At 45.8% G+C, this 14,628-nt stretch overlaps 4 protein-coding genes across 4 annotated transcripts; 3 read left to right on the top strand and 1 right to left on the bottom strand.

The window, feature by feature from the left end:
• Nucleotides 1–3,205: 3,205 nt before the first annotated feature.
• H6S33_000683 (uncharacterized protein) lies at nt 3,206–4,361 on the top strand (the record flags this gene model as incomplete). Its single annotated transcript, XM_044832087.1, has 4 exons — nt 3,206–3,500; nt 3,590–3,730; nt 3,824–4,150; nt 4,216–4,361. The coding sequence occupies 4 exons, from the start codon at nt 3,206–3,208 to the stop codon at nt 4,359–4,361; spliced, it is 909 nt and encodes a 302-aa protein (XP_044700242.1).
• Nucleotides 4,362–4,797: 436 nt separating this feature from the next.
• On the bottom strand, nt 4,798–5,835 carry H6S33_000682 (uncharacterized protein; the record flags this gene model as incomplete). Its single annotated transcript, XM_044832086.1, has 5 exons — nt 4,798–4,874; nt 4,937–5,254; nt 5,311–5,390; nt 5,448–5,747; nt 5,804–5,835. 5 exons carry the CDS (start codon nt 5,833–5,835, stop codon nt 4,798–4,800), a joined length of 807 nt encoding a protein of 268 aa, XP_044700241.1.
• A 219-nt stretch (nt 5,836–6,054) lies between these two features.
• H6S33_000681 (uncharacterized protein) lies at nt 6,055–6,476 on the top strand (the record flags this gene model as incomplete). Its single annotated transcript, XM_044832085.1, has 3 exons — nt 6,055–6,294; nt 6,349–6,399; nt 6,459–6,476. The coding sequence occupies 3 exons, from the start codon at nt 6,055–6,057 to the stop codon at nt 6,474–6,476; spliced, it is 309 nt and encodes a 102-aa protein (XP_044700240.1).
• A 1,064-nt stretch (nt 6,477–7,540) lies between these two features.
• On the top strand, nt 7,541–10,454 carry H6S33_000680 (uncharacterized protein; the record flags this gene model as incomplete). Its single annotated transcript, XM_044832084.1, has 5 exons — nt 7,541–7,558; nt 7,621–7,733; nt 7,792–7,886; nt 7,937–10,193; nt 10,256–10,454. The coding sequence occupies 5 exons, from the start codon at nt 7,541–7,543 to the stop codon at nt 10,452–10,454; spliced, it is 2,682 nt and encodes an 893-aa protein (XP_044700239.1).
• Nucleotides 10,455–14,628: the final 4,174 nt, after the last annotated feature.

Here is a 14,628-nt window from a genome sequence, read left to right as displayed (position 1 = left end):
TATTCTTGTGGTTGGCTGTGCTTTTGGCAGAATCTGGATCCAATACTTTCTGCTATATATCGGGATCTGGAGGCGACTGGAAACCGAAATATGACTCGAAGGTCACTTTATAGTGATTGATCAATTGGCGAAGATTTCGAGTGTGTAGTACGAAGCCTCTAGCAAGTTTCCGAGCTGCCAGATAGACGAGTGAGAGTTTATGATTCTCATGTCACCGACACCATCTTCGACCACTAGGCCCAGAACCACAAAACAAGTTTACCAGTCCAATTGCATATACGCTGTAGGAAGACTCAATAGACAATAGGATGGACGGTTCTATTACGAAGGAGGATGAAAGCCTATCTACTTAAACATAGAAAGATGATAAGTCTAGTTAGGCTCGACTGTGGACACCGTTACTGAGACCACCTTGCATACACTGGCCAGTTTACTTCCCCACATCTGGGTAAGGGAGAACAACATACATGTGCCCATGATCGAACCTTACCACCCAGCGACACAGAGTTACATCAAGATCCAAAGGTGGAGCATCCAATACGACCTAGGACCTCATATCATAAACCTACCCCACTGGGACCAAAACAGCCACTCCGCCTCTGCTACATGTAGCTACACGCGTCGTGACATCGAGTTCTAACTCAAGGGTGTTCTGAAGCGTCAATCGCATGTGCACACGATGCATACAGACAAGACTACACCACTGACAATACACACAGCGTACCCTGGTGAGACAAGACGCCAAGAACGAGTGATATCGTGTGAACAAAACATTTCTCGCCATTGGGTCGTCCACTCATAGGTTTGGGACTTCTGAATGTAAATCAGAGAGGTCGAGAGAAGATACTATAGGTAGTTTGAAATTGTTTAGTAAAACTCTTATTGTGTCTCGGCACTTAGTACCATCACGCTGTGCATATGTGCCCCAATTAGTATATCTACAATAGACAAATTAAAGGCATGTATATCGGCGTTTTGGATGTAGGGTGCAGCTCGGGACCCCACAAAATCCGGCCACGCTAAGAGACTCCCCACCATTGCGCTACCACGCACCCTATCAATCCACAAGGGCCCGTTTGGCTACATGCAACAACCGTGGTTTTCTAGTTACATAGTGGTTAATCTCCGTTTCCCTAAATTCAAGTTCTAGACTATTCCAGTTGTGGTTTCTCTGGATTATTCTCCTGTTCGGCTGCCAAAGGTTTTTTTTAGGTTTTTTAGTGGTTGACAGTGCTAGTGGTTAACGTTGGAACGAATTTTGGAAAAACAGCTCTGGGGGCCGGGTGATTCTTCAAATTGGTGTTTATTCGATAATCCAGACGTGTTATTGTAACATTTGCTACCGAATAGATGTATCCCATACCGAACCCCCATCAGGATGAAGAGCCAAAGCCCTCAAACCCAATCCGCTACCAGAACTGGTATGTATGGTCTTTCTGCGCCCCAAGTCAACCCCCAGAGGTGTTCTATCTCTTAGTTTTAGTTTTGGGGGTACGTGCTTCGTTTTGACTACACTGCGGCGCAGTTGGCAATGGCTTGATGGCTTCCCGGTTTTGCAGCTCCGATACTGACGAGTTTAATGATGGACACGAGACTCAAATATGTCCCGAGTGATTCCAAATGATTCAAAGTAAGTTTCCCTCATCCCCACTGTACTTCTTTTGATTGACTAAAAACCGGGTGTGCGCTTTGGCCTTGAATTCAATCTACATTGTTTCCAAGCATTTCTGGTCCCCCGTTTACTTTAAGACGACATTAACCAACGATGAAAAGCTAGATTTATATACCTCAAATATAGATTGAGCCTAGCTTATATCATTCTCGAGATTTGTCTCGAGACTTACCTCAGGTCTCGAGACTTTCAAGTAATAATCTCCCCAAACGCATTCGGTGTTTTGGTGATGGTCGTTGACCACGGCTCTCTTCCACCTGGACGGGGGCGGGAAGGGTCAAACACGTTCTTTCGAACATGTACTCCCGCGTCACACGACCATGCGAGAGGATGGCGGAACGGGAGTAACACAACTCTTGTTGCAGCATTTCAAAAGACCGCTCGGGGTCGACTCCCGGCGTGGCCGGAAGCTCATACGCTGTTGTCGATTCATTTCCAACGCTGTGATACACTCCGAAGTACGATTAGACGCATGGCATATACTTTTGCTGCCGGATTGGGTTTTTGGTTTTTGACGCTAGGCTTCTCCCAGTCAGTGAATGTGTTATTGGGGGTAGGACGGGACGAGACAGGACAAGACAAGATAAAACGATCTCGTCTTGTCTCGTCCATGATCATTAGGCCACGAGTTACGCCGACCTTGTCTCCAGTACCATAGACAAAACTAGGGGTTTCTAATAGAGTATCTCCATCTGGCTACGTAGAGTAGAAGATATACCGGCACGAAGCGTCGTGCTGCATCCACTTGGTCATTACCAGCTGTCAGAAGTTAAAGTATGGGAGTCAGCTATCATAGGTCGCTACGTATTGGCAGCATGTCAAGTGCCGATAAATCGTGTCAGCATACGGCAGACAGAAAAGTACGTACAACCCAGGGACCTCTTGAATTGATGAGTAAACCGTAGTAACAAATTATCTCCCTCTCCTCTGATTTTCTTCAAACATGTACTACATACGTATGTATTCTACAAGCAATTTGAGTCAATGGCGAAATAAGCGTAACAGCGAGCATGTGTTTGTCAATCAATCAACCAAGAAAATACATATCACTTCTCTTTTGGTTAATCAATACCCCTTGTCTATCGAATATTTTTTTTGGTACCCTTCCGATTCGTTCCCGACAAAATTGACCAATTGTTTAAACACTTCCTGGATATGGCGAGGAAGCCAATCTTTTAGTTTGCATAAACTATATCATTTCCGATGGGGCCAAAGCGGTAACGTGCGCTCACAAATCCTATCGTATCTGTTATTTGCTGTGCTTGATGCAAGTCCCGAAGGCATCTCTGGTTCGGCGGAGATGTGATATCGTAAACGGCATTGTGACATCTTGAAAACGTTGCGAGCACCCCTTGCAGAGGCCATGGATCATGGCCATGTGTCGATACCGCATAAATTATAAAACGACGTCGCCAATCGGTCGAGTGACATCTCGTGAGGATTACTTAATCACACCCCACAATCCGCTATTCGCGATTTTTCTCTCTGCAACACCACAGCTATCCAACCCCACCAATCTCCACATAACCAATAATGGCCCTCCGAGTTCCCGGAACCTCATTGCTCTCGTGGGGAAGCCCCCTCAGCCGGCGGGTACTTCTTCCTACTTGCAGTCGGCAGTTCACCTCGACCGCCAATACCGCGCTTCCGCTCCCAGCGGCACTCAAGGTGTCTGCGTCGTCGCCGTCCAAGGTCGCCGGAAGGAAGAGGGCGCGGTATCAATTCCGCCCGCCGCGATTCTACAGGGGTCCGTTCTCACCCGTACAGCCTCCCAAGCCGTCGGCGCCTAACTCGAGGTTGTTCGTGCCTGGGCCATTTACTTCTGAGCGTAGGTCCTACTCCGTTCACAGTCCTGAAAGCGCACAATTGGAATTGGGATTGGGATAATTAAAATCGTCTGGCGTGGGGGTATCACAGGTCTCCAGGATCATTACTACACAACTATAGCTCCGGACCTTTTGACAATGACATATGTTCACTTGCCAAAGGGATACCAGCCCCGCGACTACTCGTTCCGTCACCGAGAGTGGGACGATTCATCCCCGTACCATGCCGGACGTGGGACCCGCCCACCGCCTGGGAGGACGGCGCTCTATCCGGCGCCCCGGCCTCGTACGCACCGAAATCTGCCAAAGCTGACTGGTATCACAGTGCATACGATGGTACGTGATGCGCTGAAAGATTCGGCGTTCCTTCATGCGGCTGGTATGGTGGTGCAGAGCATCACTGGTGCGAGGGCAAGCGTGCATTACTCCAAGGTCAACATTGCCGCCTTTGAGTTGCGTGCGCAGAAGGCGTGTGCGGTTACGAGCACCGTCAAGGGGCCGCTGGCGTATAGATTTATGAGCTCCTTGATCGATGTTGTGTTGCCAAGGATAAAGGATTACGATGGTGTGTCGATGAAGTCTGGAGACTCAACGGGAAACATCAGTTTTGGATTTACACCTGAGGCTGTTTCTCTTTTCCCCGAGATTGAAGGTGGGAATTCCATTTCCACAGTGTTTGGGCCATCGAATGATGATCAAACTGCTGACTTGACGCAGTAAATTATGATATGTACCCCCCAAGAATGGTTCCAGGTTTGCATGTGACTGTCCACACCTCTGCAAAGACCGATCGGGATGCAAAGCTACTTCTCATGTCGATGGGAGTACCTTTCACCACTAAAGGGAAGTCAAAGAAGAAATAAACGACGTACAAGGTGGTAAGAATGTTCATATTTCTTTGCATTTTTAGGTACTGTGTTTCGGGGCACGGATATTGTATTATAGGGGGGGATAGACTAGCCCGTGAAAAATTCAGTCCAGACCCAACGAGCCAACTATGTATTTCTCTCAAGCTTCTGGGATTTCGAGTGATTCTGTATGATCGAATAGAAAGGTACAAAACACGGTATTGATGCTGACCGACCGAATAAACCCGTTATTCCGGATGGAACAAAGCAACAAAAAGGATAAATGTATAGAAATGGGGTTGGAGAATTCTGGATTTTAAGGAAAGGATGATTATTAGTCTTAGATCACTGGTGGCCGAACAGCTAATAGTCAATTCTGTTTCGCCTGATTCAATAAAATGTATATTTGCACTATGCCGGTGTGTATCGCCTTCTATAACGCCATTACTCCTTACCGCTTTCCCATAGAGGTAATCATCTCTTGGTGTACGGATCTATCCCTCTGTGCCTCTGTCAAGGAGTTGATACCTACAGTAGGTCCATGTTAGCTATTCCCATAACCAGCAACATTGGAAAGAAGATATGCATACTCCTAAGGTCACCAACAACATCTTTCGCCTTCCCAAAGTAAACTTCCTGGAGCAAGTTTCTCATCTTGAGCTCCATATCCTCTACCAACTTGCCGATATTAGCGATGTGCGAGGAATCGTCATCGACCGGCAAGTTCTGTTCGATCTGTCGAGTCATGTTACCGGAAAGATCCATCTCGCCCAAGGATTCATCGCCGTTGATCATATTTAGAATGACGGTAGAGGTGAGCTTATATTGGGCTGTCCGAGCTCTATCGGTTGCCTCAAAAACGTGAATAGAATCCCAGGAACCGGTGGACTTGTTTGATGGTGAAACAGCTGTGCCCGGATTAGCTTGAGCAACGTTTGAAATGTAGTCCAAGATGGCAAATTACATTTTTTCAAAAGAACAACGCCGGCAAAGCCATCATCCAAGTTCCAGAAGTAAACGCTTGAGACCCCACCCTCGTAGTATCTATGCCGCCCCTGTCAGCTTCACCTGGACCAAGAATTTCGTTCGAATATAGCTTACAGCTCACGATAGATATCGAAGGCATCGTTAGCAGCGATTTCCATCTTTCGGACCTTCTCACTGGGGAGAGTTCCATCGGTCAAAGGCGGATCAAACTCGTTGCTCCATGGGGACCTGTATGAATCTCCATCACGGTTGTAATCACAGAGGAGATAGTCCCGTCCAGTCTTTTTACAACGTTGAACTTGAAGCGGTTGATCGACGGAAGAAAGAAGCTCTTCGGTAAGGTCGGGAACCAGATTTATCAATGCGTTGACATTGTTGGCCGTGTGTTTAGGGTTAAGACGGCGGAGGAGATCGCTATAGTAGTCGTCAGCAAGTTATGGTTCAATTACAGAACTTTAGTAATAACCTACAGGGCTGAATCAAATGGGTCCGGGGAAGACATTGAGCTTGTTTTTGAAAAATAAAGAGTTGAATAGGAGTTGTTGATTACGGGGCGGGGAGCTACAGATAGGTGGGGTGTAGGGACACGTGCAGGGTGCTTGGCAGGTTGCAGCAACGACATTGGAGCTTTTTGGCTCCCTAAATTATGGAAAGCTACACATCCATCGCGAACGCTCAATAACTAAATCTCCACGAGCTCCAACAACAGCTCGGATCTTATATGTCTTCTCTGGGTCCCTCGCTTACTGAGGACGAACTGACGTCTCTCCTGGCTCGCATATCTCAAAAGCAGTCTGTGCAGTCACTCATTATTCTTGATCGGTCTTCAGGCTCCATCATCCGCTCTTCCGGTTCGATTGCCGCCAACAGGAATTCGGAATCTCTCGTCGGAGAGTATGCGGGGATGGTTTGGAAGTTTGTTAAGAGCGCCGAGGAAATGGTCGGTGGTATGGATGATGAGGTATATCTATAAACATAGCGGATGTGAAAGAAACACTTACCGATTCGCTCCTAGGACGACTTGAAACTTTTGAGAGTCAGAACGAAGAGGCACGAGTTAGTTATCGTACCAGGTAGTTATTAATGCGTCCTTAATTACTGTGCCTGAGCTAACTAGTCTTTTAGATCCACGCTTTATCTTAATCGTTTTCCATGATACACCTACGGCTTGAAGCTAGCAGCATGCTCACTTATGGATTGGACGGCGTTATAAACAAGTGGTTTCATGGTAATATTTTGGGTACACATAAAGGCATTTCTTTTTTCCTTTCCTAAGGAGGCTTTACGAGATACCTATTTTGTAATCAGAGTGGGCTCTTGATGAGCACACCGCATATTAATTTTAGGCTCTTTCAAGGTCATCTAGGCGCTCCTTTATAAGTCGATTAATTCTGAAGCACAAGTAATGATTTTACTTATGATATCTCCAGTTCTCATAGTGCTTTTGACAATTCAAATTACCGTAGATATATTTGATATTGGAAGTTTATGACCGGAATATACATCCTTGGCGAATTATTACATGTAATGCCTGGTACATGTAGTTATTGATAGATGCGGGAATACCAAGTTATAAAGAGACCGGGTTGCTTAATTGACTACAATACCAGATCAATATATGTTTTACTTGAAGAATGAATTACTTCATAATTTATTGCAGAAATACGGAAGGAGTTTTATTAGCCTAGCCAGTAATCCCTTTTTTTCCAATAGTCCTACTTTCGCTCCATATATAGTGAAATATTCACTCATAATAGCAGTGACACTATAACTATGTATGTATGTACATGTATCGTGGCCACATATAATTCCCTAGCTAGGCTCAGAAGAGCCATATCAGCTAAACAATGTAGTACAGCAATAGCAATGTCTCCGATTATTAGCTTAGTGACATCTCATGATGCACGCCAGAGGTCATCGCAATGAGTCGGTCAGATACTGCCAATTTCCTATTTTCTTTGAGTGACTTGCGACAACTGCCAGAGATAATAATCAAAGCCCAAGAATCCAATCTCCAAATTACAAACAGCTGATCAGGCATCCTCGAAAGTGGGTTAGGGTTAATTCACGCACCCTCTGTGTAACTAACTGACTACCGATGGTTACCCTACTTATCGAAAACTTCGACAGAGCCTCAAAAAAAAGTTCCTAAGCTCTCAGCGCCAGAAACACCCAATCAACCATCATTTTACTCATTGCTACCAAAAATGAAGGTCGGCTTCAACGTAAGTTTCTCCCAGTTGGACTTTTTTTCTTTTCAATTGATTGCTAAAAAGAATCCCCCCAGTTCGCAAATTTACTCGGCACAGTTTACTGTCGCGGAAATCTCGTCTTCACACCAGATGGAAACTCTCTACTTTCACCAGTAGGAAATAGGGTTTCGTGTTTCGACCTCGTCAAGTGCGCCTATCAATTCCGTATGCGTTGGAAGAAATGTTACTGATTTCCGGGTTCGCAGCAATAAGTCCTTCACCTTTAGTTTCGAACACCGGCACAACATCGCAAGATTAGCTCTTTCGCCTCAAGGAACATTATTACTTACGGTTGATGAAGGTCTCTCACAAATTATCCTAATTTCAATACAGTTTCTGACGCAATTGTAGATGGCAGGGCGATCCTCACAAATTTCATCCGTCGTACCACCCTGCACTACTTCAATTTCAAATCAAAAGTTACCGACCTGAAATTCTCACCAGATGGTAAACATTTTGCTGTCGCCGTGGGGCGCAAAATCCAAGTCTGGCGTACACCCAATGCCGATGAAGAACGGGAGTTCGCGCCGTTCGTTAAACACAGAGAATACGTAGGGCATTACGATGTTGTGAACAGCATTACCTGGTCTAGTGATTCGAGGTTTCTTCTAACTGCGTCAAAAGATCTGACGGCAAAGGTGTTCTCTTTAAATCCCATTGAGGGATTCGTGCCGACTAGTTTGGCGGGGCATAAAGATGCGGTCATTGGCTCTTACTTCTCTAAGGATCAGGAAACGATCTATACAGTAGGCAAGGATGGCGCATTGTTTGAATGGAAGTGGAAACAGCCACCAACAAGGGAGGATGAGGACGAAGACATGGAGGAGGTAAAAGAGAGGCCAGAGAGGTGGATGATCACGCAGAAACACTATTTCCAGCAAAATCACGCAAAGGTCAAGTGCGCTACATTTCATCAGGATTCAAATTTACTGGTAGTCGGATTTGATTCGGGTATTTTTGGATTATATGAAATGCCAGACTTCAATATGATTCACACCTTGAGCATCTCCCAACAAGGGATTGACTTTGTAACTGTCAACAAAACCGGTGAATGGCTCGCCTTTGGAGCTTCAAAGTTAGGTCAACTACTTGTATGGGAATGGCAATCAGAATCATATATTCTCAAACAGCAAGGCCACTTCGACGCAATGAACTCATTAGTGTACTCGCCGGATGGGCGGCGGATCATCACCACCGCCGATGATGGAAAGATCAAGGTCTGGGACGCACAATCAGGGTTCTGCATTGTCACATTCACAGAGCACACATCTGGCGTTACAGCCTGCGAATTTGCCAAGCGTGGAAACGTTCTTTTTACTGCCTCTCTCGATGGCAGTGTTCGAGCATGGGACCTAATTCGATACAGAAACTTCCGAACATTCACTGCCCCGAGCAGACTCCAGTTCTCAAGTCTTGCAGTCGATCCTTCCGGCGAGGTTGTCTGCGCTGGCAGTTTGGATAGTTTTGATATCCATCTATGGAGTGTACAAACTGGGCAACTCCTCGAACAGCTCTCTGGGCACGAAGGCCCAGTCTCAACACTTTCATTCGCACCAAACGGACAAAATCTTGTTTCCGGTTCCTGGGATAGGACCGTACGAATCTGGAATATTTTTTCTCGAACCCAGACAAGTGAGCCGTTACAGCAGCAGACTGATGTACTCAAGGTTTCTTTCCGACCTGACGCCCAGCAGGTTGCAGTTAGTACTCTTGACGGACAGCTCACATTTTGGGACGTTGAGAACGCCGAGCAAGTTGGTCATATCGATGGGCGGAAGGATATTTCTGGAGGACGAAAAGTAACAGACCGTACCACCGCTGCCAATGCTGCTGGTACAAAGCATTTCAACACACTTTGCTACTCTGCTGATGGAACATGTGTTCTCGCCGCTGGAAACAGCAAGTACATTTGTCTATACGACATCGCTTCTGGTAGCTTGGTTCGGAAATTCACTGTCTCGGTCAACTTGTCCATCGACGGCACCCAGGAATTCCTCAACTCAAAGAACTTGACAGAAGCTGGCCCCTTAGATCTCATCGATGATCAAGGTGAAGCTTCTGATCTCGAAGACCGTATCGACCGTACTCTCCCCGGTGCTTCTCGTGGTGACTTGTCACAACGCAAGGTGCGGCCCGAGATACGTATTGCAGATGTCGCGTTTTCTCCCACAGGCAGATCCTTCGCTGCAGCCTCAACAGAGGGCCTATTAGTATACTCTCTTGACAATGTAGCCATTTTCGATCCCTTTGACCTCGACGTCGATGTAACCCCCGCAGCTACACTTGCTGAAAAGGACTATGTAAAGGCGTTGGTGATGTCTTTCAGACTCAACGAGAGATACCTTATCCACCGTGTATACGAGGCTATCCCTCCTGAGGATATTAAGCTGGTAGTTCGAGAGCTCCCAGTAGTTTACCTGGCTAGACTGCTGAGATTCGTCGCTGAGATGGCGGAGGAAACGCCGCATGTTGAATTTGCACTGCTATGGGTAGAGGCAGTTTTGAGTAAGCACGGCAGGGTGATTAAAGAACGGAGAGGAGAGTTCGAGACGGAAATGAGGAGTGTGGCAAAAAGTGTGCAGAGAATCCAGAGTGAACTGGCAAGGCTGTGAGTCTATTGATTTCATCCTATCCTCTTGCCTGGCTCATCGACTGACCTTTCCCTTCTAGTGCCGATGAAAATGTTTACACGCTTGAGTTCCTCTTGTCAGCGCCCGTACCCAGGCAAGGCTCATTAGGGTCTCCGGATAAAAAGACGATAACAGAAAGGGGAGAATCCGATGACGAGAAGGAAGAGGAGGTCGACGTGGAGATGGAAAATGGGAGCAACGAAGGTGAATGGATCGGACTTGGTGGTGATAGTGATTGAACGACCAGATCTTATGGGGTAGATAACGGTCAAAAAGCGTGTTTTGTGTTTCGTGTAAATTTAGTTTGTATTTCTCACAAGTAATCGGTTCCTATGGTATGTACAATTCTTCAATGGGGACAACAAGCATCGGTCGTGACACCTAGCAATTTTACTCAAAGGGAAAGGGCGGTCACACTGATTCTGGAGGTTTCGGGCCACCTGTTAGTTTGAAGCCCCCTGGCCCCGATTCAAGACGTCGCCTAGGCCCCTGGCTTCGATTCCAAACACTAGTGCAATTGGTGTTGTTGCTCTAAGAAAAACGGAGAGCATGATAGGTACATGTATTCCCTTAAGCACCAATTAAAGGGAAATCCTGAAACGACGTCAGAGGTCGTCGAGAGTATGGTCCTCTAGGAAGAGGAATGAACGCTAATGTTTCTCAAGCAGCACACACACTAAACAATTCGATCCTACCACAATCACTCGAAAAGAAAAAGAAAAGCGGACTGTCGAAAAAATAATAATAGGCGGTCCATGGCAATAGCACAGTTAAACCCAGAGCGGAATTTTGAACGTTTCTTTCAACGTAAATGACAATTCAAATGCGCCGAGGAACAGGGAAAACACCTTCACAGCCTATCCCTTTCTTTCTTTTTTCAACTGTGCAGTGACAGAAAGTGTCTGCTCACCCCCACAGTGTTTGCTCTAGTGGACCTAATGCACTGCGGTTAGGCTCCCCATCCGACATGGGTGACGTGTCACAACATTTCCTCTACTCACACTTGTTCCCCAAGATCAAGTTTTTCATTCGGTACCCACACGGAACAAGGTATGGGGGGGGCCGAGTGATGGACTATGAAGCCATGGTTATGATGGTCACCGCTGGAACGCTTCAACACAAGATGATTACTTATTATTCGTTAGGATTGTCTCGGGTAGCGCAGCAGGATCCTATTGCATAGCTAGCGAGGACCAAAATTGAACCAAGACGTTCAAACAAAGTGTAGCTGGAGCAATTGTCTTCGCTACTCGACACACCAAGAAACCCGAAAAAAATACCCCCCCGCTTTTGTCTGCTTTGTTGGACATCAAAGCTTACTTTAAACCCTTTTGGCCCCATTCTGGTCCTCGCCAATTAACGTGGTGTCTCGCATCCACCTCGTATTCAGATATTATACTGGCGCCTGAAGAAACGGAACATACAGGACTTGGTACATTTAGTCAGCATTCCTGATGATAGATAATACACTCAGATATCAGAATGCTATTCGAGGTTTCGTGTGGCTAACTGTGAAGAACGTTGCGCTACGGGGTACACAAGCCCACTCTTACATCCTAGCGAACACCCTTAGATTTGGTGGAAACACTTGAATATTAAACGTACGATTTGCACTTGGTGATGACATCCGCACTACATTGATTGGGTCTGCCCCGCTTCTCTGATCTGCCAGCTCAGCTAGAGTCATCTTTCATCAGGCAAGGGGCTATCTGCTTTCATAGTATTGGATTTGTACCATCTTGTTCGATGCTTCGCCCGAGGAACTATCTGTTACCATCAATCTTTCTCCCTGCCGAAAGTGCTTGGAGAGGGATTAAGATCTATTGGTTCCAAGGCTTGATGAGTATTAAAGGTTCCAACGGCCCCCTCAAAAGTATATTCTTGATATTCTCCATAATTAGATGAAATCTCCTTAAGATACACATATCAAGCCATCCTTACACCTTTTTCTCTGTTACCGGCACCCTTTATAATACACTTCGTCGATGTCTCCTCGAAATATCCCAGACTCAGCGAACTTAACGCCCCTTCTTCACGGCCTTTCGATATAAAAACATGAAAGAAAGATCTTGAAAACTTCTCCCCAAAATACACCCGGGGTCCGGAAGAAATGCAAGAAAACCCAATTCATTTCGCGCACCTAAAGCCAAACCCTCGTTTTCCCGGGCCAGAGGGAGGTCCCACGACGATTCTCTGAAGAGTGGACAATTTTACACAAAGACCATTCGACTTCCTATATATATATACCATTGAGATTTTTCACCCTGTTAGGCAGACCTTGCCTTATCCGATCCCGTCAACGCCATCGCATAGGGCGCCCCGCCGCCCTGGGCGGAAGGGATAGAAGCGCATACACCCAACATTCAAAATATCAAGTCCTAGAATGTTTAATGCTTGCGAGAGAGGTGCATAAGAAGGAAGAAGCGGTGTTTACGTGGATTGTAATTGGCTAGGAGTATTATTATAAAGGGTGTTGGTGACAGAAAAAAAGTTGCAAGGGTGGTTGGGCTGTATCAAAGTAGATTTATATGTAATTATGTCAAAACCGCACGAACCACCACCGCCACCAGGCTTGAGCAGTTGGAACTGCTTGGGCCTGGTGGTGGTGGTGGTTCGTGCGTTAGGACGAGTCCCGTATTGGTGGTGCGAGCCGCTGAGATCTAGATTGGATCTATGTAATCCTCTAGACTAGATCTTACTCGGGGCAGGCAAATAGTAGAGTACCGGACAATGCAGGTTTCCTTTTCCACCAATCGATACGCGTACGTTATCTCTACCAAAAGGGTTCGTGCATTGTCCCGGACTTTTTACCTGCCCCGAATATAACAAATCTACTATAATTCGGCGGAGATAATATGACACATATGGTACCCTGGTACCAACGCGCTCTTTGTTATGCCCAGCCTTCACGTGCAGGCTATAACTCTGGTACTGCTTACCTGACCCGCGCAGCGCCTGCGCAGCTGCACATCCCAGGACCCCAGTGTAATACAAATGTCTGGGCACGAATTATACAGTGTTAGCTGATCACTAAACTACAACAATAAGCTACTACGGCAGTGCCTACAAGTATAGAGATGTCCAAAGACCAGCCCAGGCCAAATACAATACCACGGTCCAAAGACATTCTATTCGGTATATTAATGATTTCATCCGCCTTTATTACGCTGTACATATGTGAGATATGTACTCATCATATGCATGTAGATGATTTGATTCGACAATTATGGCCAAGCTCTACCGATAGAGTGCCTCAATTGATAAAGGCGATGTACATCCCCAATACCAACCATGAAATGATTTCGCCAGAGGCTGCAGGGCGGATTGTGCCGTGGTAAAAAAGAGGGTGGGAGCAACAACAAGAAAGTCTATCACTTACGGGACCTTCCTGGGAAAGCCCAACCCATGACTAACGGCAATGTGCATTAACACGAACTCTCTCGGGTTCCAACTCTACTGGGCCACGGCAACTAATAGTATAAGGACTTTCTTACCTTATGGATTCACTTTTTATTTTTTATTTTAGTTCAATGGGCTGGTCATTGGGGATTGATATAGTCGCCATTTTGGTAGATTTTCCAATCAAAGCAAAGAGCTGTACTTGATAATACACTGCTTTAAATCGCCTATTTTAGAAAAATTAACCATCTTTTAGGGGGTTTTCAAACTAAGAAAGGACACTTGGGTTTTGCGTTCCTACCCATAACATTATCATGGTGATTTCCATATTAGCGGTGTAAATTTTGAACCTGGTGGGGAAGTTGGCAGCAATAGTCGAATTTAGAGTGGTATATTGAACTCTTGATAGATGAGAATCCCTATTTCAAGAATCAAAGGCGAATTCATGAATATATAGCTCACTTAGTAAGGAGGTAGCCGGCAGGAGTGATGTAAAGAACCCAATTTTCGAGGCCAGGTTTGTAAAATGGGCCACTGTAGACAAGTATGTATGTACATGTAAGTACGGATCCTTGTAATACGGCCCTTGATTATAAAACGGCACCTTAAACATGTATTGTTCTAGATCTTTGCTCTTTTCCAAATTACGGGCTCTACACCATATACATGTATGCATAACCACTTTTTCGGATGAGGCTGCGACATCATGATCATGCGCATGATTTGAACAGAAACCTACACAGAAAAAAAATAACACTACCAGGCCGACCCCAATCCTCTTCATCCTACTGGGCAGACTAATCCAGTGATCTCTTGCAGGAAGTTTGCATACCCGCCGAGAAGAAACGTTGCCCCAAACGAAAGTGACAGGCATGGGGTCAAAAAGGCATTTCTCCCTATTATTGGCTGTTCTATGGTGCTAGTTAATTCTAATAGCAACTAAAAACCTAACCCAAAATCACATATCAATATTAACAAGATCGAAACATGACACTACAAACTCGGTTTTTGCGA

Source organism: Morchella sextelata (genome assembly GCF_020137385.1).
Source record: "Morchella sextelata strain SCLS chromosome Unknown scls_1, whole genome shotgun sequence".
In the NCBI taxonomy this organism is placed as follows: Eukaryota; Fungi; Ascomycota; class Pezizomycetes; order Pezizales; family Morchellaceae; genus Morchella; species Morchella sextelata.
The sequence above is the reverse complement of the archived record's forward strand: the minus strand, read 5'-3'. Positions and strand labels throughout refer to the sequence as shown.